A 26590-nucleotide genomic window follows, 5' to 3' on the forward strand; every position below is an offset into this window, starting at 1 on the left:
TTCTATCTGTGGCTACAGCTTTAAATTTTTGAAAGGCCAGAAGGCGGTCATTCAATCCCAGAACTCAATGCGGTGAAGATGGCGGCGGTCTTGGAAAGGAGTTTTATAGAGATATGTGGATTTGAGAGGGAAACCCTACCAAGATTCCGGGACATAACTGTAAACCTTGGTAAAACTTTATGAATATTAAAATATTATTCCGCTTTCTATTCACTGATATGAAAGATTTTTGTGACACACGCTGTAGTGAGGTCGTGAGTGACTCACCATCAGGGCCGCTTACGCGCTAGCTCAGTGGGTTGGTTAGCTAGCTAACGTTAGCTACTGACATCCACGGAGCAGGCGTGTTGTCTGTGCTAATAAACTAACAAGCAAGGTAACTGTGTCCTCTGCAGGTGGAGTTTGATGGACCCGAGCACCACAACCCCAATGTATAGCTAGATACCTCGCTTATCTACACCGTACGCCGAAATGACTTTCAATTATCAGTATCCTCGCGCGTAACATAAGCAGGTTGTTAGCTAGCTAGCTAATTAACCGCTTTTGACCACGGTCTGCTCGTTTTACAGCATACTGTTGCGATGGCTTCCAGATTCTGAAAGGCAGTGTTTTAACTATTGCTTTTGTATTGACACATTCGTATAGGATATGTATAGATTTCTGCCTTTTTGGTATCTCTTTCATTGACCGCTAACATTGCAACCGCAGTTATTGGACACAGAAAGATGTTGGTCAATCTGGACTCCGGCACAGTTCCAAAAAACCTAGCAAGTTGTTTAACCACCTGTCTGTGTCAGACCAAAACAGTTTGAGACTGTCAACAAGCAAAGCCACGATGCAACATTCTATTGGAACTAACCAGATGTCATGTATGGTTTCTCAACAGGTCTGAATTCTCTTCCTGGCGGTGTAAAATACCCGGACAGCGCAGGAGGCTTTCATTATGAGGAGAGTGGAAAACTCCTGTCCATCACTAGCAACAGATGCATACACTGGTGAGTTGTGCTATGTATGTCTGTAGGTAACTGCCAAAATGAAGTTAACATTTGAGGAAATTAGGGATCCAAAGTATATTGAAAGTTTCCACACATCTGTCGTTCCGGAGTCAATTAAGCAGTAAACATTCCATCGTGTATAAAAATGCCTGTTTTCTTTTGGCTGCCATGGCTAGAAGAAGAGATCTCTGTGACTCTGAAAAAGGGGTCTCAAAGCAGTAAAGTGTGCTTAAAGGAAGCATGTGTCTGTCTCCAGATCTCAACCCAATTGAACACCTATTGGAGATTCTGGAGCAGTGCCTGAGCCATTCCTCCAATAGAATTCCATACACTTGTAAAATCTTTGCTACGGTGCATTGAAGCTGTTCTTGCGGCTCACGGTAGCTCAACACCTTAAGGCACTTTGTCTGTTTTTTTTTTTTTTTTGTCTGTCTGAATGTTCTTATCATATACTACTTCTGTTTGTTTTTTTGTTCTTTGACAACATACCAGCGTTGATTTAAATCTATAGCCAGACTGTGTTCTCTTGCCAGACTCTGTCCTAGACTAATCTTGGAGGACCACTGTATGTGACACGGGTTCTATCACACAGTTTCCAGGCTGAGAAGCCACACGATGCAGCTGGCACTGACCCGGGCTAGCCATGTGTCAATGCCGATTTTAATTTGACATGTAAAACACACACAGCTTCTTGAGGCCTTAATTGGAATTGGCATGCTGTCTCATCTATGTCCTCTCTCCAGGTCCACCTCTGGGGACACAGTTCAGCTGGTGGAGCAGTCTCTGGACACCAACCTACTGAACAATGCTGTTAAACTCAAGATCACACATTGCCATCTGCTGCCTGGAGGTGTCCACATCCAGGAGACCCTCAACAATGTCATCATCCTCATTGTCACCAATCAGACCGTGCACCGGCTGGTGCTGCCACACCCCACACGCATGTACCGCAGTGTAAGTCCCTCTTTTAAAAACCTTTTTTCATAACGTTTCTAAACCAGAATGCATGAAAAGTATATCTGAAGCAGGGGTGGAGTTGGGCAAATAATTTGAGTAATGTTTTTATTTGGTTGACAGCGCAGCACGATCTTAGGCACTCCCTTAAACCACTGCATTGTAAGCAAACAAGAAAATGCACATCCAGAGGCGCTGCTTCTCGTGGCCTGTGATTTTAATGTGGGGAAGCTGAAATACGTTTTACCAAATTTTTACCAGCATGTCACCTGTGCAACTAGAGGTGACAACTCTTGATCATATTCACTCCACACACAGAAATGCATATAAGGGTCTCCCTCGCCTTATGGCAAATCTGATCATAACTCTAGAGGTCGACCGATTATTATTTTTCAATACCGATACCGATTATTGGAGGACCAAAAAAGCCGATACCGATTAATCGTCCGATTTATAAAAAATATTTTAAATTTTTTTTTTTTTAAATGAAAACTTTTTTTTTTAATAATAATAAAAAATAAAAATAAAACATATATATATTTGTAAGAATGACAATTATAACAATACTGAATGAATACTTATTTTAACATAATATAATGCATCAATAAAATACATTTTGCCTCAAGTAAATAATGAAAAAAAAGTGTTGGAGAAGAAAGTAAAAGTGCAATATGTGCCATGTAAGAAAGCTAACGTTTCAGTTCCTTGCTCAGAACATGAGAACATATGAAAGCTGGTGGTTCCTTTTAACATGAGTCTTCAATATTCCCATGTAATAAGTTTTAGGTTGTAGTTATTATAGGAATTATAGGACTATTTCTCTCTATACCATTTGTATTTCATTAACCTTTCATGTTCTTATAGGCACTTTAGTATTGCCAGTGTAACAGTATACCTTTTTCCCCATTTCAGGCTTCAAACATAAAGATATAAAACTGTATTTTTTTGTGAAGAATCAACAACAAGTGGGACACAATCATGAAGTGGAACGGCATTTATTGGATATTTCAAACTTTTTTAACAAATCAAAAACTGAAAAATTGGGCGTGCAAGATTATTCAGCCCCTTAAGTTAATACTTTGTAGCGCCACCTTTTGCTGCGATTACAGCTGTAAGTCGCTTGGGGTATGCCTCTATCAGTTTTGCACATCGAGAGACTGAACATTTTTCCCATTCCTCCTTGCAAAACAGCTCGAGCTCAGTGAGGTTGGGTTTAGAGCATTTGTGAACAGCAGTTTTCAGTTCTTTCCACAGATTCTCGATTGGATTCAGGTCTGGACTTTGACTTGGCCATTCTAACACCTGGGATATGTTTATTTTTGAACCATTCCATTGTAGATTTTGCTTTATGTTTTGGATCATTGTCTTGTTGGAAGACAAATCTCCGTCTCAGGTCTTTTGCAGACTCCATCAGGTTTTCTTCCAGAATGGTCCTGTATTTGGCTCCATCCATCTTGCCATCAATTTTAACCATCTTCCCTGTCCCTGCTGAAGAAAAGCAGGCCCAAACCATGATGCTTCCACCACCATGTTTGACAGTGGGGATGGTGTGTTCAGGGTGATGAGCTGTGTTGCTTTTACGCCAAACATAACGTTTTGCATTGTTGCCAAAAAGTTCAATTTTGGTTTCATCTGACCAGAGCACCTTCTTCCACATGTTTGGTGTGTCTCCCAGGTGGCTTGTGGCAAACTTTAAACAACACTTTTTATGGATATCTTTAAGAAATGGCTTTCTTCTTGCCACTCTTCCATAAAGGCCAGATTTGTGCAATATACGACTGATTGTTGTGCTATGGACAGAGTCTCCCACCTCAGCTGTAGATCTCTGCAGTTCATCCAGAGTGATCATGGGCCTCTTGGCTGCATCTCTGATCAGTCTTCTCCTTGTATGAGCTGAAAGTTTAGAGGGACGGCCAGGTCTTGGTAGATTTGCAGTGGTCTGATACTCCTTCCATCTCAATATTATCGCTTGCACATTGCTCCTTGGGATGTTTAAAGCTTGGGAAATCTTTTTGTATCCAAATCCGGCTTTAAACTTCTTCACAACAGTATCTCGGACCTGCCTGGTGTGTTCCTTGTTCTTCATGATGCTCTCTGCGCTTTTAACGGACCTCTGAGACTATCACAGTGCAGGTGCATTTATACGGAGACTTGATTACACACAGGTGGATTGTATTTATCATCATTAGTCATTTAGGTCAACATTGGATCATTCAGAGATCCTCACTGAACTTCTGGAGAGAGTTTGCTGCACTGAAAGTAAAGGGGCTGAATAATTTTGCACGCCCAATTTTTCCGTTTTTGATTTGTTAAAAAAGTTTGAAATATCCAATAAATGTCGTTCCACTTCATGATTGTGTCCCACTTGTTGATTCTTCACAAAAAAATACAGTTTTATATCTTTGTTTGAAGCCTGAAATGTGGCAAAAGTTCGCAAAGTTCAAGGGGGCCGAATACTTTCGCAAGGCACTGTATCTTCAATATTCCCAGGTAAGAAGTTTTAGATTGTAGTTATTATAGAACTATTTCCCTCTATACCATTTGTATTGCATTAACCTTTGACTGTTGGATGTTCTTATAGGCACTTTAGTATTGCCAGTGTAACAGTATAGCTTCCGACCCTCTCCTCGCTTGAACCAGCAACACAACGACAACAGCCACGTTGTCGTTGCGTTCGACTAGTTAACTGTAAGGTTGCAAGATTGGAACCCCCGAGCTGACAAGGTGAAAATCTGTCGTTCTGCCCCTGAACAAGGCAGTTAATGCACCGTTCCCAGGCCGTCATTGAAATTAAGAATGTGTTCTTAACTGACTTGCCTAGTTAAATAAAGGTATATTAAAAAAAATATATATATATATATATAATAGGAATTTTTTTAAATCAGCAAATCGGCGCCCAAAAATACCATTTTCCGATTTGTATGAAAACTTGAAATCGGCCCTAATTAATCGGCCATTCCGATTAATCAGTCGACCTCTAAACTCTATCCTCCTGCTTACAAGCAAAAACTAAAACGCCAAGTACCAGTGATGTGCTCAATACGGAAGTTGTCAGATGAAGTGGATGCTAAGGTACAGGACTGTTTCGTTAGCACAGACTGGAATATGTTCAGGGATTCATCTGGTAACATTGAGGAGTTTACCACATCGGTCACCGGCTTCATTAATAAGTTAATCAACAACGTCGTTCCCACAATGACAGTACGTACATATCCCAACCAGAAGCCATGGATTCCAGGCAACATCTGCACTGAGCAAATGGCTTGAGCTGCCTCCATCAAGGATAGTGGCATTACAGTAAGTCGCTCTGGATAAGAGCGTCTGCTAAATGACTTAAATGTAATGTAAATGTACAGATGCTTCTAAAAAATCCCGCTACGACCTCCGGCGAGCCATTAAACAGGAAAGCGTTAATACAAGACTAAGATCAAATCCTACTATCCTGGCTCTGACGCTCATTGGCTGTGGCAGGGCATTCAATCTATCATAGATTACAAAGGAAAACCCAGCCACGTGCTACCCAGTGACGTGAGCCTACCAGGCATGCTAAATGCCTTCTATGCTTGCTTTGAGGCAAGCAACACTGAACCATGCAAATTAACATTCACACGGCTTCGGGGCCAGACTGAGTACCCTGACATGTACTCAGATCACACGCTGATCATCGTCTTCCCTGACATTTTCAACCTGAGCCTGTCTGGTATTCCTAAAATAAAATGTGTAGGGTTGTCACAATACCAGCAATTTTACTTCAATACTGGGTTTAGTGTCACAATACTTAGTACAATCACTTTACTCAATACCAAAACGATACCATGGTAAAAAAAAAAAAAAAATGTCATATTAGCCAAAGTCACAGAATTGCACTTGGCCCAGGCGGATAAACTCAGCTACTGCGCTGTTCAATCATTGGTAATATTTGGAGTTCAATATCATTCCGTTATATTTTTATGTAAAACATTTTCAGACCGCCATGTATGCATTCATTGTACAATCATACAATACATTTGACTTAGTTTTACCAAACTGCATAACATAATGGTAATTTGAGTGGTAAATCTCTTGATAAAACGGCTAAATCAAGATGTAGCCTTGGCCTGATCACAATACAGGTGAGTCCATGTGCATGCATTGAGTTACTGAGCTTGTTTTGGCTGACATCTGTAGCCCCATGACAATCTGTAACCCTTCCATTTGGGATTTATTTCATTGTACTGAGCAACAACATTTGCATAGAAGTAGCTTTATTTTATAAAAGTGCACGCTGTCTCTAACAAGTAATAACGTCAATCATGAAGTAAGACTGGGGCAGCCCGTCGGAGCCCTATTCAGTCAGTTCGCTGAGGTAATAGATCATCTTTGGGAGAGGTGAGAGAGACTGATATTTAAGTGAATGAAAAAAGTTTTGGTGGCAGTCAGCATGTTTTGCATTATGGTGTGCATATTATATTATATCGACTGCAAAAGCTGGAAGCTACCAGTATCTTATTGTAAAGTGTTTTAGCCTGTATGGACATTGTTTTGAGAACAGTTTCAAAATGTCTACGTGCTGTGTCCCATTATTCAAGTGTGTTAACTTCTGTGCAGCATGAAGGGAGGTAACATGATGCCGCCCAGACTCCGAGTGCAGGTTAAGTGCAGCAGGCACGGTGTGCTATAAGTGGGGCATTGACTGCGCTGATAGACTTGATCCATGAGACACATTTAACAGAAGTACCGAAGCATAACAAATTAGACTACCAAACAGTTTTTCATGTTCTAGTATCAAAGTACAGAAGTTTCGGTATCCTGTGCAACTGGTTTCAAACCAACCTCAGTAGTCCCTGTACTCAAGAACGCCAAGGTAACCTGTAAATGACTACCGCCCCAGAGCACCCACATCTGTAGCCATAAAATGGTTTGGAAGGCTGGTCATGGCTCACATCAACACATCATCCCAGACGCCCTGTACCCACTCCAATTCGCATACCGCCCCAACAGGTCCACAGATGATGCAATCTCTCTTGCACTCCACACTGCCCTTTCCCACCTGGATAAGAGGAACACCTATGTGAGAATGTTGTTCATTGACTACAGCTCAGTGTTCAACACCATAGTGCTCAGGACCCTGGGACAGAGAACCTCCCTCTGCAACTGGATCTTGGACTTCCTGACATGCGCCCCCAGGTGGTGAGTGTAGGCAACAACAACAACAACACATCCGACACTCTGTGCCTCTACACGGGGGCCCCTCAGGGACAATGAGATGGCTTATAGGGAGGAGGCTAGTGACCTGGTAGTGTGGTGCCAGCCCAGGACAACAACCTTTCCCTCAACATCAGCAAGACAAAGGAGCTGATCGTGGACTACAGGAAATGGAGGGCCAAGCACACCCCCCCCCCATCCACATCGACAGGGCTGTAGTGGAGTGGGTCAAGAGCTTCAAGTTCCCCTGTGTCCACATCATCAAGGAATTGACATGGTCCACACACACCAACACAGTTGTAAAGAAGGCACAACAACGCCTCTTCACCCTCAGGACGCTGAAAAGGTTTGGCATGGGCCCTTGGATACTCTATGTTCTACAGCTAAACCATCGAGAGCATCCTGACAGGTTGCAGCACCGCCTGGTATGGCAACTGCTTGGCATCAGACCGCAAGGTGCTACAGAGTACATCACTGGGGCTGAGCTCTCTGCCACCTGTAGTCTATTTTTAGGGCCTTCCCCTATCTCGATGACCTCGTGCCCTGTGTATATAGCTAAGTTGTCACTACTCATTGTGTATTTATATTCCTCGTGTTATGATCTTTCTATTTTTCTCTCTGCATTGGTGGAAAGGGCCTGTAAGTAAGCATTTCCCAAGTTAGTCTACACCTGTTCACGAAGCATGTGAAACATAAAATTTAGATTTGAATACAAATATGCTTTCTCCTTCCTCGCCTCTCTTCTACAGGAGCTGGTGACAGAGCTCCAGATGCAGTCTATCTTCACAGACGTGGGGAAGCTAAGTCTTCAGGACCCAGCCCACAGCGCGGCAATCCCCAGCCCCGTAGGCCAGACAGCAGGCCCCTCCGCCTCAGCAGCCTGGCTCAGCCACCAGGGAGAGGCCCACTATGCCCTGGCATCACCTGCTGGGGGCATCCTGGTCATCACACTTCCCCCACATGACACACAGGGTAGCATAACCATTCTGGAGCTGAAGAGGAGCTCTGTAATGCAGAGACTTGCTGGCTGGATGCCAACTGCAATCAGGTTAGAAATCATGTTGTCCATGAATAGGTTGAGTGTGGGTCCGTGCAATAGTCCCATTGTGTAAAGCAACACTGGTTCTATTGTTTGTGTGTGTGTGTAACCCTCCCTGTGCTCCTGTGTCCCATCCAGAGGTGAGCAGAGTCCTGGAGACTTGGCCCTGAGTCTGGCAGTAAGAGAACTGGAGGACGACACCTTCATATTCGCTCTGTGTCAGGACCATAAACTACGCATGTGGTCCTATAGGGTCAGTCCGTAGAGATACTGTGGTCAGTCTGCATAAGCAGCAGTTCAGAAGCATACCTGTGTTTTTGCCAAGAAATGTCCTTTAGAGGAAGGATGTTAAGCTTAATTTTTCATTTGAATGTTTTTATACCTAAAAAAAAATATTTTGCAAACATGATGTCCCTTCTCCTCCCTCCTACAGGACCAGGTGTGTCTGATGGAGACTGACATGTTGGAGTACATGCCAGCGTGCCGTGGCGTGAAGGGTTCCCCAGGGCAGGGCCATCGGCTGCGGCTAGCCTTCTCCCCCTCTACGGGGCTGTGTCTGGCCGTATACCTGGCTATACCTTCCAGGGGACAGTTCACTGTTCTGCAGCTGGTGGCCACGGACAACAATCGCTACAGCCTGGACCACATCTCCTCGCTTTTTGCCACACAGGTACGTGGAGGGAGGCGGGTTGACTCTGTTGGTGTGAGACAGATTTTATTTAGCTGATGCGGCTGTAATGTGTGTGTAGGTAGGATAATATTTTAAAGGAAAATCTCATCAGTAATGGACTGCTGTCTGATCTCCTGTATTGTGTTCAGGAGACACTGGTGGACTTTGCTCTGACCTCAACGGACATCTGGGGCCTGTGGCTTGACGATACCAACCAGACCGTGGTGAAATATATCAACTTTGAACAGTGAGTATTACACTTAGATTATCCTTTGGATATTTATTTATTTATTTTTGCTCCATTGCACCCCAGTATCTCTACCTGCACATTCATTTTCTGCCGATCTACTATTCGTTTTTAATTGCTATATTGTAATTACTTCGCCACCATGTCCTATTTATTTCCTTAACTGACCTCATTTGCACTCGCTGTATATTTTTGTTTTCTTTTGTTCTACTGTATTATTGACTGTGTTTTGTTTATTCCATGTGTAACTCTGTATGTGTCAAATTGCTATGCTTTATCTTGGCCAGGTCGCAGTTGCAAATGAGAACTTGTTCTCAACTAGCCTACCTGGTTAAATAAAGATGAAATAAATCAAAATCCTTTGGATAGTGTAATGGACTCTTATGCTTATACACTCAACGGACAGTTTTCTAGGTTCACAAATGTATTTTTATTTAACTAGGCAAGTCGGTTAAGAACAAATTCTTATTTACAATGACGGCCTAGGAACAGTGGGTGAACTGCCTTGTTCAGGGGCGGAACGACAGATTTTTACCTTGTTAGCTCGGGGATTCGATCTAGCAACCTTTCGGCTACTAGTCCAATGCTCTTTCCACTAGGCTAGCTGCCGCCCCGGGTCACACCTATAGACTGGGAGTCACGTGGCTTGTTTATATAATGCAGGCAGACCGGCATCGCAGCATTTCAACGAAGCAAAGCGAGTGACCTAAGAGACTGGATGCGGTATGATCGTCAGTGCCTGGCGAGCCGGATCCAGCATCTCAGAAACTTCCACCCACTTGTGGGCTTTTCACGCACAACCTTGTTTAGGGTTGACTGAGAATGGTGTGACAAAAAACATCCAGTCAGCAGCAGTCCTGAGGGCGAAAACAGCTCGTTGATGAGTGGTCGAAGGAGAATGGCAAAAATCGTGCAAGCTAACAGGCGGGTCACAAATGACGGAGCAGTACAACAGTGTGTAGAAGAGCATCTCAGAACGCACAACTCGTCGATCCTTGTCACAGATGGGTTATTGCAGCAGATGACCACGCTGGATTTACACTCTTATCAGCTAAAAACAAGAAGGCGCTCCAGTGGGCACGAGATCACCAACACTGGACAATTGAGGAGTGGAAAAACATGACCTGGAACATGACAGCGAGTTCAGTTTACCTGAGTGGCCTGGTCAGCCCCCAGACCTCAACCCAATAGAACATCTTTAAGATAAGATGGAACGGACTGTTCGTAGCATGAATGTACCGCCGTCCAATCTGCAGCAACTGTGTGATGCCATTGTGTCAGCGTGGACAAATATCCCTATGGAACGTTTCCGACACCTTGAAGAATGCCCCAAATAATTCTGGCTGTTCTGGAGGCAAAGGGGGGTCTGACCGGATACTAGATGGGTGTACCTAATAAAGTGTATATTAATATATCCAAAATAATATTTGGATTGCGGTCATTTCACACTCCTATTTTATTTTTATTTTTTTCTTATCTAACCTCCTTTATGACATGTCTCAGTTCCACGGCAGGTCAGTGGAACCAGGTTTTTGTGCAGCCTGCCCCCGAGGAGGAGGTCCACATCGGAGCAGACCAGGACCCCAGGGTAAGACAACATCACATCATTCACCGCTGATTTCAATTGTGATTTGTACTGATTAATCAGAATTGACTTAAACAACAAAAAAGGATGTATGACTTTGCCCTCTATCCATACATCATTGCAATTGGAGGTGTTACGATTCACCAATACACATCGGTCCCCGGTTCAAATGTTTAAGATGAGTGCATCTGTCTGCGGGACCCCAAATGGATCCAAATGTACCATGCATTGGTCAGAAAATCGATTTAAGACATTACGAACTGCCGGTTGAATAAAAAAAATTCTCATGTTACTTTCTACCTTCCGAAGATTCCTTTCACAGCTGATGCATCCTCTCCTTCAGTGTGGAACTAAGCATGTAACTGCGTTGACAGTCATTGATCTACTAGTCATTTTGCGTGCCGAACAACCCCAGGCAATATCAGTAGCTGCGTCAAACTGCACGCCTTGCGCAGCTTCGTGGCACCTTAAGCATTCAACTGCTTGTAAAAATGGCTTGCGCAATATTAGCTTTTATGAGTTTAGTGATAACCAATCAGATTTGCTGGGTTCTTGTTCTGAAATGCATTGTTTTACTGGAATAAAAGTAACCTACTGGAGACAACTCATGAAGTTATAACTGCTGATCCGTGCTTACTTGGGACTTTATTTATGATTGTTCAGGATCACCGTCAGTAATAGTTTCGCTTTAGGAGAAAGCGGCGCCACTGGCCGCCACGCCACCGGTATTGTTTTTGTCTTAGAGTTGAGGAGCGTTGCTCAACATGGTAAAAAAAAAAATCATTACAGTACGTATTGTGTTCTTCTATCGCCTGTGCAATGATGTCCCAGGGGGAAAAACGGTTTGTTTGCAATAACTTCTTTGTTGTAATATCGCAAATGGGCTTGGATTCCAGGTTTAAACAGTCTATGTCCATTTTTTTTTTTTTTTTTGATGTACAGGGGAAAGTTGATGATGTCAACGGCTCTAATCACTTTTGTGAGCCGCACTGCATGGCTGCCACGGGAGCCCTCTGAGCGAGGCAGTTAACCCACTGTTCCCCGGGCGCCAACGACGTGAATGTCGATTATAGCAGCCCCCCACACCTTTCTTCTGATTCAGAGGGTTAAATGCGGAAGACACATTTCAGTTGAACGCGTTGTTGTACAACTGACTAGGTTATCCCCTTTTCCCTTTACGTACACCATGGACATAATTTACACAAACACACACAGAAGGAGAGAAGTTTGTTCAGAGAGTCCCAGCTCAGGAGCTCCACCAGCAACATATTTTAATTTAGAAGGGAAAATGAATGTGTTTATGCATTGTTTCGCAGCGAACTGAATTGCATTGATTCGATCCTCTAAACAAACCAAATCGTTTCAAACTAAAGCGTATCTCATCGGAGCCCATGTTACTAGATTTGAATCATCTTGAAAGGGGAGATCCACGTCCCTACAATTGATCAACTCTCCCGAACAAGTATCCTCTTTTTCCATATTGTCAACATTGGGCCTCGCCACAAGAATAACGCTACACTTTGTCATCAAGCTAATTTGTCTTTGTGTTATGACAGGAGACCTACCTGGACATGCTGTTCTCCCCCCTGAGATTCACTGCCTCTGCTATAGTCAAAGCCTTACAGATTTACAGGAGAGGCACAGAGCGAATCGCCGACCTCCCCTGGGAGACCCTCAAGAAAGAAGTGACGGTGGCGGTGGAGAACGAGGTAAGCTAGACCAGCTCTTTGCTTATTCTCTCTCGCTCTCCCCTTTTCCTCCCTTCTGCGGACTTTTTATTTTATCAACTGGTTTCTGCTGCGTTTCCAATATGTATTCCCCTCTCCCCCGATGTAGCTGCAGAGCAGTGTGACAGAGTTTGAGTTTAGCCAGGAGGAGTACAGGCAGCTGCAAGTGGAGTTCTGGTCTAAATTCTACGCCTGCTGTCTGCAGTACCAGGAGGCTCTGGCCACTCCGCTCGGCCTACTGCTCAACCCACACACACACATGGTCTGTTTGCTCAAGAAGGTACGGGAAGGAGAGGCGCCCACACATACAGCTCCGTGTCTTCAAACACACACAACTCTCTCTCTCTGTTTCTTTTATGTTTTCTACATAGTTTCTTTAGGACCATCTATCCCAAAAGGGACTAAGGGGACTCAGTTTCTATTAAAAGTATTTCTGGATTGCTTTCCTGGATTTTTGTCAATCAGTGAATGACTGTGTTTATTCAAGGGCTTTGTGTCATTCCTGCTGCCCTGCTTTGCTGTGGACCACATGTACCTGTCCTTTGACGAGTACCTGTTCTCAGAGGAGGATACGCCTGTCAGTGAAGGTAAAGACCTTTCTCCAAACTCTCTTTACTGTCCGCTACTGGTCAGTCCCTCCAGGATTTCACGGGATTTGTTTGTGGTATTTGTGGGTGAAATGCTTGATTTGACTGCGGCAATTCTGACATTTTGCGTGGTCATCTGTGTTGGTTTTGTCCAATTTGTGGCAAAAATGATGCTGACTGAGTGAAACGATTTGACTGTGCCTTGGTTGAACAATATTATGCGGCAAAAGTATATTATGCGGCAAATTGGTTGAAATTGCAAGCCCTCTTTTTGTACTGCGGTGATGGGTCAGTTTTATGTGATATTATTGTGATTTGACTGTTATGTGCAGTAGAGGTCGACCGATTTAATTAGGGGCGATTTCAAGTTTTCATAACAAGGAGTAATCTGCATTTTTGGATGCCGATTACATCGCACTCCATGAGGAGACTGCATGGCAGGCTGACTACCTGTTATGCGAGTGCAGCAAGGAGCCAAGGTAAGTTGCTAGCTAGCATTCAACTTATCTTGTAAAAAAACAATAAATCTTAACATAATCACTAGTTAACTACACATGGTTGATATTACTAGTTTAACTAGCTTGTCCTATGTTGCAAATAAACAATGCGATGCCTGTTACTTTATCGTCGAATCACAGCCTACTTTGCCAAACAGGTGATTTAATAAGCGCATTTGCAAAAAAAGCAATGCCGTTGCACCAATGTACCGAACCATAAATGCCTTTCTTAAAATCAATACACAGAAGTATATATTTTTTAAACCTGCATATTTCGTTAAAATAAATTTATGTTAGCAGGCAATATTAACTAGGGAAATTGCGTTGCTTCTCTTGCGTTTAGTGCGAGCAGTCTGGGTGTATGCAGCATTTTGGGCCGCCTGGCTTGTTGCGAACTGTGTAAAGACCATTTCTTCCTAACAAAGTCCGTAATTAATTTGCCAGAATTGTACATAATTATGACGTGACATTGAAGGTTGTGCAATGTAACAGCAATATTTCGACTTAGGGATGGATGCCGCCTGTTCTATAAAATACAGATTTCGTATTTCACTGAAAGAATAAACGTTTTGTTTTCGAAATAGTAGTTTCCGGATTTGACCGTATTAATGACCAAAGGCCCATATTTCTGTGTGTTTATTCTATTATAATTAACTCTATGATTTGATAGAGCAGTCTGACTGAGTGGTGGTAGGCAGCAGCAGGCTCGTAAGCATTCATTCAAACAGCACTTTTGTGCGTTTGCCAGCGGCTCTTCGCAATGCTTGAAGCACAGCGCTGTTTGACTTCAAGCCTATCAACTCCCGAGATTAGCCTGGCAATTCTATAGTGCCTATAAGAACATCCAATAGTCAAAGGTAAATTAAATACAACTGGTATAGAGAGAGAGTCCTATAATTCTGGTTCTCTCATTCCTCTGTCTACTGGTTATTTTATGTATAGACCTAGTAGCCACTGGGTTTATTTTTGTCAACTGTATTTAAAGTAGCCATTTTGGCTCAAAGTACCAAGTTGGTTTTGTTTGTATGGTAGACATTTTAGTTCCATAACACCTCCCTAGACTAATCCTTTCCCTTTCTGTTTAGTTATGTTTTGGCTCGTCTGTGCTCCCCACTGACCCCGGTTTCCCCTTTTACCATGTTTCCCTATGGCCAGACCCAGAAGTTGCTCGTGACGTGATGCAGCTGGTGCAGTGTCTGAGGCTGGTGAGTGACGCGGTTCCGGGGGACATGGCCTATGAGATGGAGAAGGCCCTGGAACATTTACAGTCACCTGAGAGGGCTGCAGAGATGGTGCTGGAGAACCTACTGGCCAATGACAAGTCAGTACAAAACACACACGTCAACAGTTGACCTTTTTTCCCAAAATGCCTATGTACCGTTTATGGAGGTACATTTGAAAGTCAATGAATTGACAAATTCTCATTGGCCATTTTTCTATCTTCGATTCTCATTCATTGAATTTCAACCAACAAACCTTCTTGACCTCCTATGGGTCCTACACATTTAGGCATTGCTGTGTTGTGTGACTGACCGTTACGCATCTTTCATTCCCATCGTAGTGAGAATGTGATCGAGGACATTCAGAACAAGCTGCAGGACATCCGTAACCCGGTGTCAGCCATGGCTACACTGATCAGAGAGATGGACCTGGAGACGGACTCCGAGCCAGGAGGAGAGGGACCTCTCACCACAGGTAAACGCCTAGATAATATGAGACCTACCAACGCTAATATCTCAGCACAGATTAGCCCTAGATAATATTAGACCTACCAACGCTAATATCTCAGCACAGATTAGCCCTAGATAATATTAGACCTATCAACGCTAATATCTCAGCACAGATTAGCCCTAGATAATGCTATGCCATGTCTGTTTTATCAGCCCTTGGGTTTTTGATCCTATTGTTATTTGAGTAGAAACTTAAGCTGAATCCTGTTTGAGCTTAGTCTGTGTTCAAACTGCGGTCAGACTTCTAAATGAAAATAATCGGACTCGTTCAAGTGTAAATTGGTGTGTGTGCGCGCGTTTTGTTTTTTACGTGCATGTGTGTGTCCCAGCAGGCCTGTCAGTGCGTATTAGTCTGTCCCAACTGTATGGCAGCAGTGTGGCAGTGGCTGTTATCTGTCAGGCTGTCTGCCAGATGGCCATGACCAGAGTCCTGTTCTGTAGGGACCTACTCATACTGCAGCAGCTCTACCTACGCCTCGGAGACAATGTACGTACACACATACACTGTGCCCAATCGTACATACTCCAGCATGTACACACATTTCTTGACGTTTGGACTCCTACCATACCCACTTTCAGCCATTCACATCTCAAGCTACTCCTTTGACTTAAAATGTGTGTGTGTGTGTTTTCCAGGTGTTCCTGGCTGGAGGGGATCAGCTGCTCCAGCTACAACAGGACCTAATCCCCCGCTCCTCTCACCTGCTCTCCTCCTACTATCTCCTCAAACACATCAGCCAGAGCCTGGCCACTGCCGTGCCCCTCGACATTATGTACGCACACACACACCCACGCTATACAGATACTACCGTCAGCGTATATGAGGGCCAAATTGTAGTTTTCGGGTTCCTCAGAGAAACTAAAATGTTACTTGATTTTTCTTCTCCAGAGATGCCAACCTGCAGCACCTTTCAGTCTTAGAGCTGTCTGATTCTCCAGCCCTGGCCAGCAACAGATCTGGTGTGTTTGAGGGGATCACAGCGAGGCACAAAATCACTCATCTTGATCACATAATGAGTCTGACCGCAACATAGTCAATCTCAAACACGCACTAAATCCTTTCCACCCCCTGTCCTCCACCCCCCTTTAGTGTTGAGCCCTCAGACGGTGGTGGAGCTGTTCTACCAGAGCGTAGCGCGGAAGGCCATCGTCACCCAGATCTACTCCCAGCAGCAGAGCACGGCTCTACTTCACTGGCCCCAAATGGTCTCCAGCGTGGTCACCTTGCTGGCTCAGCAACTGTATCCTCACACACACACCGCTAGGCTAGCCCTAGCGTCGATATATGCTTCAGGCAAAGCTATTCTTATCCTCAAACGCAGCTAGACTGGAGTGCTTTATGCTAGGTGTTTCTTCTATTTCACAGGCATTAGCGTACGCTAGGCTAAGATTGATATGCTTTAGGCAAGTTTTTTGATTGACCTATTGAGTTGCGATGAGGTGTACTGTATATTTATGAAGAAGTTGTCCCTTAACACACACACTCTAGTTGGCCTAACAATCCAGGCTTCCAGTTCCCTGAATGTCTGATGGGCAACTGCCAGTACACACAACTGCAGGTGAAAAACTTCTCACAGTCTCAACGACCCTCACATAATATACTGAACAAAAATATAAACGCAACAACAATTTCAAAGATTTTACAGTTCATCTAAGGATTAGTCAATTAAATCTATGGATTTCACCGGCAATACAGATGAGCGCCTGTTGTGACCACCATTTGCCTCATCTCTTCACATAGTTGAACAGGCTGTTAATCGTGGCCTGTTTAATGTTGTCCCAATCCACTTCAATAGCTGTGCGAAGTTGCTGGATATTGGCAGGTACTGGAACACGCTGTCGTACACGTTGATCCACCATCCCAAACATGCTCAGTGGGTGACATGTCTAGTGAGTATGCAGTCCATGGAAGAACAGTGACATTTTCAATATCCCCACACAACGCCATGCACGCTGTCAGCCGTCTGCCCGGTACATTTTAAACCGGGATTAATCTGGGAAGAGCAAGCGTGCCAGTGGCCATCGAAGGTGAGTATTTTCCCACTGAAGTAATTTACAACGCCGAACTGCAATCCGGTCATGACCCTGTTGAGGATGACGAGCACGCAGATGAGCTTCCATGACACAGTTTCTGGAAGTTTGTGCAGAAATTATTTGGTTGTGCAAACCCAAAATTTCATCAGCTGTCCGGGTGACTGGTCTCCGACGATCCCACAGATGAAGAAGCCGGATGTGGCGGTCCTAGGCTGGCGTGGTTACCTGTGGTCTGTGGTTGTGAGGCCGGTTGGACTTACTGTCAAATTCTCAAAACGATGTTGGAGGCAGCTTGTGGTAGAGAAATGGCCATTCAATTATCTGGCAACAGCTCTGGTGCACATTCCTGCAGTCAGAATGCCAATTGCACACTCCCTCAACTTGAAACATCTGTGGCATTGTTGCGTGACAACTGCATTTTAGTTGGCCTTTTAGTGTTCCCAACAGAAGGTGTTGCTGACCAGACTGATGGATTATCTTGACAAAGGACAAATGCTCACTAACAGGGATGTAAAAAAAATTGCACAAAATTTGAGAGAAATAAGGTTTTTGTGCGTATGGAAAATGTCTGGGATCTTTTATTTCAGCTCATGAAACATGGAACCAACAGTTTACATGTTGCGGTTATATTTTTGTTCAGTGTAATGTTAGGTTGTTGTTTCTTTTATCCCCTGACTGCATAACCAATTTCCCAATTGGAACAATAAATATGTGTGTATTGATTGTTTGTCAAAGCAGATTTGAATGAAAATCCTACAAATACATTTGAAATAGAATCCATTCTCACGCTCTCTCTCTCCAGGAGTATGTGCGTCTCATTGGGCCCTGGTGTCAGGTGAACGTGGGCTCCTGCCGCTTCATGCTGGGCCAGTGTTACCTGGCCAACGGAGAGGGACAGAAGGTGTGTGTTTTATTTTTTTATTTTTAGTGCATTTGAGAATACCTTTCTGAAATAAATGTCTCTGTAGTTCTAAAGGCAGTGGCTGTATCCTCTGCGTTTCGACCTGTAGCATCGGTGCTTACGGTATCTGTTGTGTTCTAATCTCAATCATGTTTGTAGCTGTGTTTTTTTGTTTTGTTTTTACACCCTGTCCTGTCATCTTGTTTCACCAGGCACTGCAGTGTTTTCAGGAGGCAGCGACAGAGGTGGAGAAAGAGGAGTTTCTGCTGAGATTGACAGGAGCTGAGGAAGAGGAGGTCACAGCCGCCTCAAGACTACAGTACTACAACAAGGTTACTATGGATTAGTGTTGCACGGTATACTGACACTTTGGTACTTTTTCGATACGGGAACATTTAAAAAATGTCTTGGTACTAGTACTTTTTGTACTTCTGTCAAATGTGTCATGGATCAGGTCTGTATCGGCGATTTTCCTCCTTATGGCACGAGCGCATTGTACCTGCCCCACTTAGCCTGCACTGGGAGTCTGGGCTGCATCATGTGAGCTCTCCACTTAGCCTGCACTGGGAGTCTGTGCTGCATCATGTGAGCTCTCCACTTAGCCTGCACTGGGAGTCTGGGCTGCATCATGTGAGCTCTCCACTTAGCCTGCACTGGGAGTCTCCACTTAGCCTGCACTGGGAGTCTGGGCTGCATCATGTGAGCTCTCCACTTAGCCTGCACTGGGAGTCTGGGCTGCATCATGTGAGCTCTCCACTTAGCCTGCACTGGGAGTCTGGGCTGCATCATGTGAGCTCTCCACTTAGCCTGCACTGGGAGTCTGGGCTGCATCATGTGAGCTCTCTGCTCATGCTGCACAGAAATTAACACGCTACTAATAATAATAATACAACACGGCATGTAGAAATTGTTTTGTGAAGAGTAATTAACAATGTCCATACAAGCTAGAACACTTTACAATTCAAGAAGATACCGGAAGCTTCCAGCTTTTGTAGACCTAACTTTCCTTGCTAGTTTACAGCTAAACTGAAAATCTATTCACTACCCATAGTACTTTGTTTGTGGTAATATGGAAACCATAATGCATATGCTGATTTCAAAGCTGATATGGCTTCTTTCTTTTTTTTCCGGTATGGAAGTCAAAATTCTGGTATCGTGACAACAAAACTATGGATTGGAAAGCCTTCTTTGAAACACAATGTGGATATGTGTGCAGGTTTAATTGTGTGTGTGTGTGTCTGTTAGGTGTTGCGGTTACTGGAGGATGTTGGTCTACCAGAGCTGGTCATCCATCTAGCCACTCTGGCCATAACGGAGGCTGTCAACGACCCCAGGAGTCAGGCTGCCCTGTGGACCCGCATCTTCAAGCACCACCTGGACCTGGGACACAACAGCCAAGCCTACGAAGCCCTCACACAGAACCCTGACTCCAGCAGGCAGTTGGACTGTCTGCGTCAGCTGGTGGTGGTTCTTTGTGAACGCTCTCAACTTCAGGATCTGGTCCAGTTCTCCTACGTCAACCTGCACGACGAGGTACACACAAACACACACTTTGTCTTTACATTTGGTCAGAGGCCATTATGGACACACTAGATAATTGTATTAGATCTGTGTTTGACCCTCCCTGTGTGTCCTCCTCTGGCTGCAGGTGGTCAGCATCATTGAGTCCAGGGCCAGAGCAGTGGACCTGATGTCTCACAACTACTACGAGCTGCTCTACGCCTTCCACATCAACAGACACAACTACAGGAAAGGTAGTTGGGAATTAATGCTAGTTCGAAAAGGAGGGTGACGGTATTTTGAATCGCCGTCCAGTGTGTGTTTGCCCCTCTCTCTGTATGGTGCGTCTATATAACTGTGTTCTCACTTCTAGCGGGTACAGTGATGTTTGAGTACGGCATGCGTCTGGGCAGGGAGGTGAGGACCCAGCTAGGTCTCCAGAAACAGGTTAACTGTTACCTGGCCTCCCTCAACTGTCTACGACTCATCAGACCTGACTACGCCTGGATCGTACAGCCGTCCTCTGGCGCGGTGTATGAGAGGCCTGGCGCGTCACCGAAGAGGAACTACGACGGAGAGTTTGCTACTGGTCCAGGTGAGACAAGACACTACAGCCGTAGCTGTTTTGCGTCTTTGTGCTACTCTTTGTTGGGTTATGAAATGTGTATGACAGTGAAGTTGGTTCTGAAGTCGATTGATCTGTGTGTCTGCAGTGAGTGGTCAGATCGACATCCTGGAGCTGAAGGACCTTCAGAAGGAGTACACCCTGGCCCGTAGCCGCCTCAACCTGGCTCAGCACCACCCGCCGTCCGCTGCCATCGCAGGTACAACACTGACACAATATTCTTTCGAATGTATGAAGGGAACCATGCCAAGGTGAAATGTCAGTCAGTAAGCTACTGTAGCCTTTGGCGCTTCTTTTAAATGATCATTTATTCCTGTAGGGCAACTAATCTCTTCACAATTTCCCCCAATCTAATGCCAGAAATCTAATAGAGGACTGTGTGTGGTGTTGCAGGCAGTGCCTCTGCAGTAGAGATGGTGTCCCTGCTGGTTCAAACAGGACTGTTTGACTGTGCCCTCTCACTATGCCAGACCTTCAAACTGTCTCTCACACCCATCTTCGAGGGGCTCGCCTTCAAGTAAGTTGCTAGCTTCGTTAGGGCAGTCTGAACTCTACGGAGTGACTTGAATTTATACGCATATCTCTCGTTGACATTGCATGATTTACGTAAATGCCATAGTTATGCATGTACAGTGCATTCTGAAAGTATTCAGACCCCTTGACTTTTCCACATTTTGTTACGTCACAGCCTTTGATTACATTGATGGGAAAAAACTATTTACACATAATACCCTATTATGCCAAAGCAAAAACTGGTTTCTGGAAAGTTTTGTAAATGGATTAAAAATACATTTTATTTACATAAGTATTCAGACCCTTTACTCAGTACTTTGTTGAAGCACCTTTGGCAGCAATTACAGCCTCTAGTCTTCTTGGGTATGGCGCTACAAGCATGGCACACCTGTATTTGGGGAGTTTCTCCCATTCTTCTTTGCAGATCCTCTCAAGCTCTTAGGTTGGATGGGGAGCGTCGCTGCACAGCTATTTTCAGGTCTCTCCAGAGATGTTTGATCGTGTTTACGTTAGGGCTCTCAAGGACATTCAGAGAATTGTCCTGAAACCACTTCTGTGTTGTCTTGCCTGTGTGCTTAGGGTTGTCGTCCTGTGGGAAGGTGAGCCTTCACCCCAGTCCTGAGCGCTCTGGAACAGGTTTTCATCAAGGTTCTCTCTGTACTTTGCTCCGTTCATCTTTGCCTCGATCCTGACTAGTCTCCCAGTCCCTGCCACTGAAAAACATCCCCACAGCATGATGCTGCTACCACCATGCTTCACCGTAGGGATGGTGCCAGTTTCCTCCAGACGTGACGCTTTGCTTTCAGTACAAAGAGTTCAATCTTGGTTTCATCAGACCAGAGAACCTTGTTTCTCATGGTCTGCGAGTCCTTTAGGTGCCTTTTGGCAAACTCCAAGCTCGCTGTCATGTGCCTTTTTACTGAGGAGTGGCTTCCACCTGGCCACTCTACCATAAAGGTCTGATTGGTGGAGTGCTGCAGAGATGGTTGTCCTTCTGGAAGGTCAGTGAACATCAGGTTATTGGTCACCTTCCTGACCAAAGCTCTAGGTAGAGTCTTGGTGGTTCCAAACTTCTTCCATTTAAGAATGATGGAGGCCACATGTTTTGATATCCTTCCCCAGGTATGTACCTCGACACAATCCTGTCTCGGAGCTCTACGGATAATTCCTTCAACCTTATGGCTTGGTTTTTGTTCTGACATGCACTGTCAACTGTGGGAACTTTATGTAGACAGGTGTGTGCCTTTCCAAATCATGTCTAATCAATTGAATTTACCACAGGTGAACTCCAAGTTGTAGAAACAGCTCAAGGAGGATCAATGGAAACAGGATGCACCTGAGCTCAATTTCGAGTCTCATAGCAAAGGGTCTGAATAATTACAGTACCAGTCAAAAGTTTGGACACCTACTCATTCAATGGTTTTTCTTTTATTTTTTTACTATTTTCTACATTTCAGAATAATAGTGAAGACATCACAACTATGAAATAACACATGCAATTATGTAGTAACCAATAATGTTTAAAACATCTAAATATATTTTATTTGAAATTCTTCAAAGGAGCCACCCTTTGCCTTGATGACAGTGCTGAGCACTGGCCGGCTGCTTTTCCTTCACTCTGCGATCAAACTTATCCCAAACCATCTTAATCACCCAACCTCAACCCAATTGTGGAGGCCAGGTCATCTGATGTAGCACTTCATCACTCTCCTTCTTGGTCAAATAGCCCTTACACAGCCTGGAGGTCTGTTGGGTCATTGTCCTGTTGAAAAACAAATGATAGTGGGACTAAGTGCAAACCAGATGGAATGGCGTGTCGCTGCAGAATGCTGTGGTAGCCATGCTGGTTAAGTGTGTCTTGAATTATAAATAAATTGGTGTCACCAGCAAAGCACCATCACACTTCCTCCTCCATGCTTCACAGCGGGAACCACACATGCGGAGATCATCCATTCACCTACCCTGCGTCTCACAAAGACACGGCGGTTAGAACCAATAATCTCATTTGGGCTCATCAGACCAAAGGACAGATTTCCCAGAGTCTAATGTCCTCTCGTTTCTTGGCCCAAATGGTGTCATTTAGTAGTGGTTTCTTTGTAGCAACAGTCTCTGAACAGTTGATGTTGCAATGTGTCTGTTACTTGAACTCTGAAGTATTTATTTGGGCTTCAATTGGAGGTGCAGTAAACTCTAATGAATTCATCCTCTGCAGCGGCGTTAACTCTGGGTCTTCCTTTCCTGTGGCGGTCCTCACATGCGCCAGTCATGGTGGTGGATGGTTTTTGCAATTGCACTTAAACTTTCAAAGTTCTTGAAATTTCCCTGATTTGACTGACCTGCATCTCTTAAAGTAATGATGGACTGTTTCTCTTTGCTTATTTGAGCTGTTCTTGTCATAATATGGACTTGGGTCTTTTACCAAATAGGGCTATCTTATGTATACCACCCCTACCTTGTCACAACACAACTGAACCCATTAACAAGGCACACCTAATTAATTAAATGCATTCCAGGTGAATACCTCAAGAAGCTGGTTGAGAGAATGCCAAGAGTGTGCAAAGTTTTCATCAAATAAAATATGTATATTTTTTTGGTTACTACATGATTCTGTGTTATTTCATAGTTTGTGTTCACTATTTTTCTGCAATGTAGTAGAAAGAAAAACCCTGGAATGACTAGGTGTCAACTTTTGATGTGTACTGTATGTAAATAATCAATTTTTTTAATTAATCCATTTGCAAAAATGAAACCGTTTTTTGCTTTGTCATTATGGGGTATTGTGTGGAGATTGATGGGGGAAACATGTCATTTAATCCATTTTAGAATAAGGCTGTAACGTAACAAAATGTGGAGAAAGTCTAGGGGTCTGAATGCTATCCCAATGTACTGTATTTAGTCTGTAGTGATCACAACAAGCTAAGCAGTTGTGCCTTGTCTGAACTCCCATGCACATATTCCTGTTGGTTCATAGTGGTGTGATGCTAGCTTCTTTTTTTATTTATACATTCTTTTTTTAGGTGTATAAAGTTACAGTACGGTGGAGAGGAGAGTCAGAATGAAGCCTGGAACTGGCTGGCTGCCAATCAGCTGTCTACCATCATCACAACCAAAGAGTCAAGGTTGGTTGTTTTAAATTTGACCACTTCATAGTACAAATTGGTTGGTCATTCCACTGTGGTGCTGTTGAGATTATAACCGTTCATCATAAAAAGATAAAATTAAGCCAAAGCGAAATCGTGCGAGTGAAAAAATGATAAATAGTTGTACTTTCCCCGCCAGTGCGACAGATGAGGCTTGGCGCCTGCTGGCCTCCTACCTGGAGAAGCACCCTACACAGAATGCTCAGCACCATCGCTGTGTCATCAACAAGCTGCTGTCACACGGTGTACCGCTGCCGGACTGGATGGTCAACACCTACAAGGTGAGAGCGCAGTATTTGTGCTACTATTGCACTAAATGTGACGCTGTGCCATTTGAGATGATGCAAGACACATTTTCCGAAATTAATTAGATCCTGTAAATATATATTATATATATTTGCTCCCTTGTATTGTAACATAAGCCTGTTTGCTCAGGGCGTGGACGCTGCAGCGTTGTTACGGCTCTACCTGAACTATGACCTGCTGGAGGAAGCAGCTGAGCTGGTATTGGAGTACGTAGATGCTCTCCTGGGGAAGGGACACCAGTACTTCGGCATTGAGGTACATTACAGCAGGGGTTCCCAAACTGTTTCACTCTGGCCCACTTCCAGCATTGGGGAACATCCCGCAACCCCTGGACATTGCATACCTAGGAGCTATTTATGAAATGACTGACATGAGGAAAACTGATGCACTACCCACTTTTGTAATTGTGCTAATACAATTTAAGGGCAAATTGAAAGCCGAACTGAGTTCCTTCACTTTTTTGGGGGGGGACCCCACATTACAGCATAAATCACTTGCAATTGTTTTACCCATTTGAGTTAACTTGATTCTCATCTCTAAAATGTAATAGGGATTGATAAGATAAAAGCCAAATGTTTGTCCTTGTTTCTCTGAGATGTTAATGGTGTGTTACAGAGGCCCCTCTCTGCTACAGCATCATTGGTGTGGCTCCCATACACTTCCATCGACCAGCTTCTTCAGGCGCTCAACGAGACCCAGACCAACGCCAGTGTAAGTCCATTTAAAATAATGTTTTTAAATGATAGTCATCAGTTTAAATGTTAACACGAATCTCCATGCTTCTTATGACTGTCATCTCAGATATACAACAAACTGCAGGACAAGCTGAATGACTACCACAAACTGGTGGACCAGACAACAAGGCGAAGGCTCCAGGCCCAGTAGCACCTCAGTCAGAACACAGGCTCAATCTCAATTAACCTTTCCTCCTCACCTTAACCGTATTGGAAAGAATGTGATGAATCAAGGGAAGACTAATTGAAAGAGCCATAGCACTGCCCCTCCATATGGTGCGCTTACTGTCATGACTCTGGAAGATAAATACACCTATTTTTGTATTAAGGTTCAAATAAACACTTTGTATGAATCTCACCAGATTGAGTTCAGGAAAAGAGTGCATCTTACCTGCTTGTTGCTCAAATGTACTGTATATATTGTCTGAGTTCCATTCTAACAATTCAAGGTGTTTTCACCTCTGGAGACAATGTATTTTTTACATTGTAATCATATTGAAACATGTCCTTTTGTACTTTGCTGCCTGTGAACTTTTACAATCATGTTTGTTGTAAATTGTAATGCAATTAAAGTTTTCCTTGGTATTGAGAAGTTGTCCTAAATGCCATTTTATTAGTATTTGAACACACTGAAGGTAGACTCAGCGACATGAAACACAGCAGGGCAACTTCCTTCAAATCAACAAGAACCCCACGTCTTCTCTGAATGTGTGCAGGGAAGTATTCAAATCTTACAAGAGCACCATTGGCTCTTTCCTAATGTAAGCATGCATTGAAGGTTAACTTGTCATATTGCAGAGTCTAGCTTAAAGGCATTCCAATGTTCCTAGCAAGTAGAACATATTAAGGCTGAGACATTAGAACTGCACGTACACTCCCGTTCAAGTTTTAGGACATCATCCAAGGTTTTTTTTATTTTCTACATTGTAGAATGGAATCATGTAACCAAAATATGAGATTCTTCAAATAGCCACCCTTTGCTTTTGCACACTCAGCCAGATTCATGAGGTAGTCACCTGGGATGCATTTCAATTAACAGGTCTGCGCCAAGGTAGGTGTATACAGAAGACGGTATTTTACCAAATAGAGCTAAGTACATATGGCAAGAACAATTCAAATAAGCAAAGCGAAAAAACATGGAAAATGTCAAGTGCGGTCGCAAAAACCAAGCGTTATGACTGCAACGGAAAAGACCTCTGCTGCAGAGGATGTTCATGTAACTCATGGTCAAAATGCCACAAAGAAACCACTCAAGGACACCAAGAAGAAACTTGCTTGGGCCAAGAAACAAGCAATGGAAATTTGTCCTTTGGTCTGGAGTCTAAATTGGAGATTTTTGGTGTCTTTGAACAGATGATCTCACCACCATAAAGCATGGAGGTGGTGCTTTTTTTGGTGACCGTCCAATTTATTTAGAATTCAAGGCACACTTAGCTACCACAGCGATATACACCATCCCATCCGGTTTGCACTTAGTGGGACTATCATTTGTTTCTCAACAGGACAATGACCCAACACACCTCCAGGCTGTGCAAGGGCTATTTGACCAAGAAGGAGAGTGATGTAGTGGTGCATCAGATGACCTGGCCTCCACCCAATTAAGATGGTTTGGGACGAGTCAG

The 26590-nt window shown here is 43.9% G+C and overlaps 1 protein-coding gene across 2 annotated transcripts; it reads left to right on the top strand.

Annotated features, from left to right (window-relative positions):
* Positions 1 to 25560, top strand: nup160 (nucleoporin 160). Of its 2 annotated transcripts, none has more exons than XM_035798039.2 (30): positions 1 to 169; positions 887 to 995; positions 1739 to 1949; positions 7883 to 8181; positions 8311 to 8425; positions 8606 to 8842; positions 8992 to 9089; positions 10593 to 10677; positions 12231 to 12383; positions 12511 to 12681; positions 12889 to 12988; positions 14641 to 14806; positions 15047 to 15180; positions 15545 to 15702; positions 15852 to 15988; positions 16105 to 16175; positions 16306 to 16456; positions 16705 to 16774; positions 18052 to 18150; positions 18363 to 18482; positions 19396 to 19683; positions 19799 to 19904; positions 20024 to 20245; positions 20364 to 20474; positions 20669 to 20792; positions 23806 to 23907; positions 24068 to 24209; positions 24364 to 24489; positions 24850 to 24945; positions 25036 to 25560. In XM_035798039.2, the coding sequence occupies exons 1-30, from the start codon at positions 79 to 81 to the stop codon at positions 25117 to 25119; spliced, it is 4176 nt and encodes a 1391-aa protein (XP_035653932.1). In that variant the 5' UTR covers positions 1 to 78; the 3' UTR covers positions 25120 to 25560. The 2 variants fall into 2 exon arrangements, with proteins under 2 accessions (XP_035653932.1, XP_035653933.1); XM_035798040.2 differs by having other exon boundaries at positions 15548 to 15702.
* The last annotated feature ends 1030 nt before the right edge of the window (positions 25561 to 26590 follow it).

The sequence above is a fragment of the Oncorhynchus keta genome, chromosome 22 (assembly GCF_023373465.1).
Source record: "Oncorhynchus keta strain PuntledgeMale-10-30-2019 chromosome 22, Oket_V2, whole genome shotgun sequence".
Taxonomy (NCBI): domain Eukaryota; kingdom Metazoa; phylum Chordata; class Actinopteri; order Salmoniformes; family Salmonidae; genus Oncorhynchus; species Oncorhynchus keta.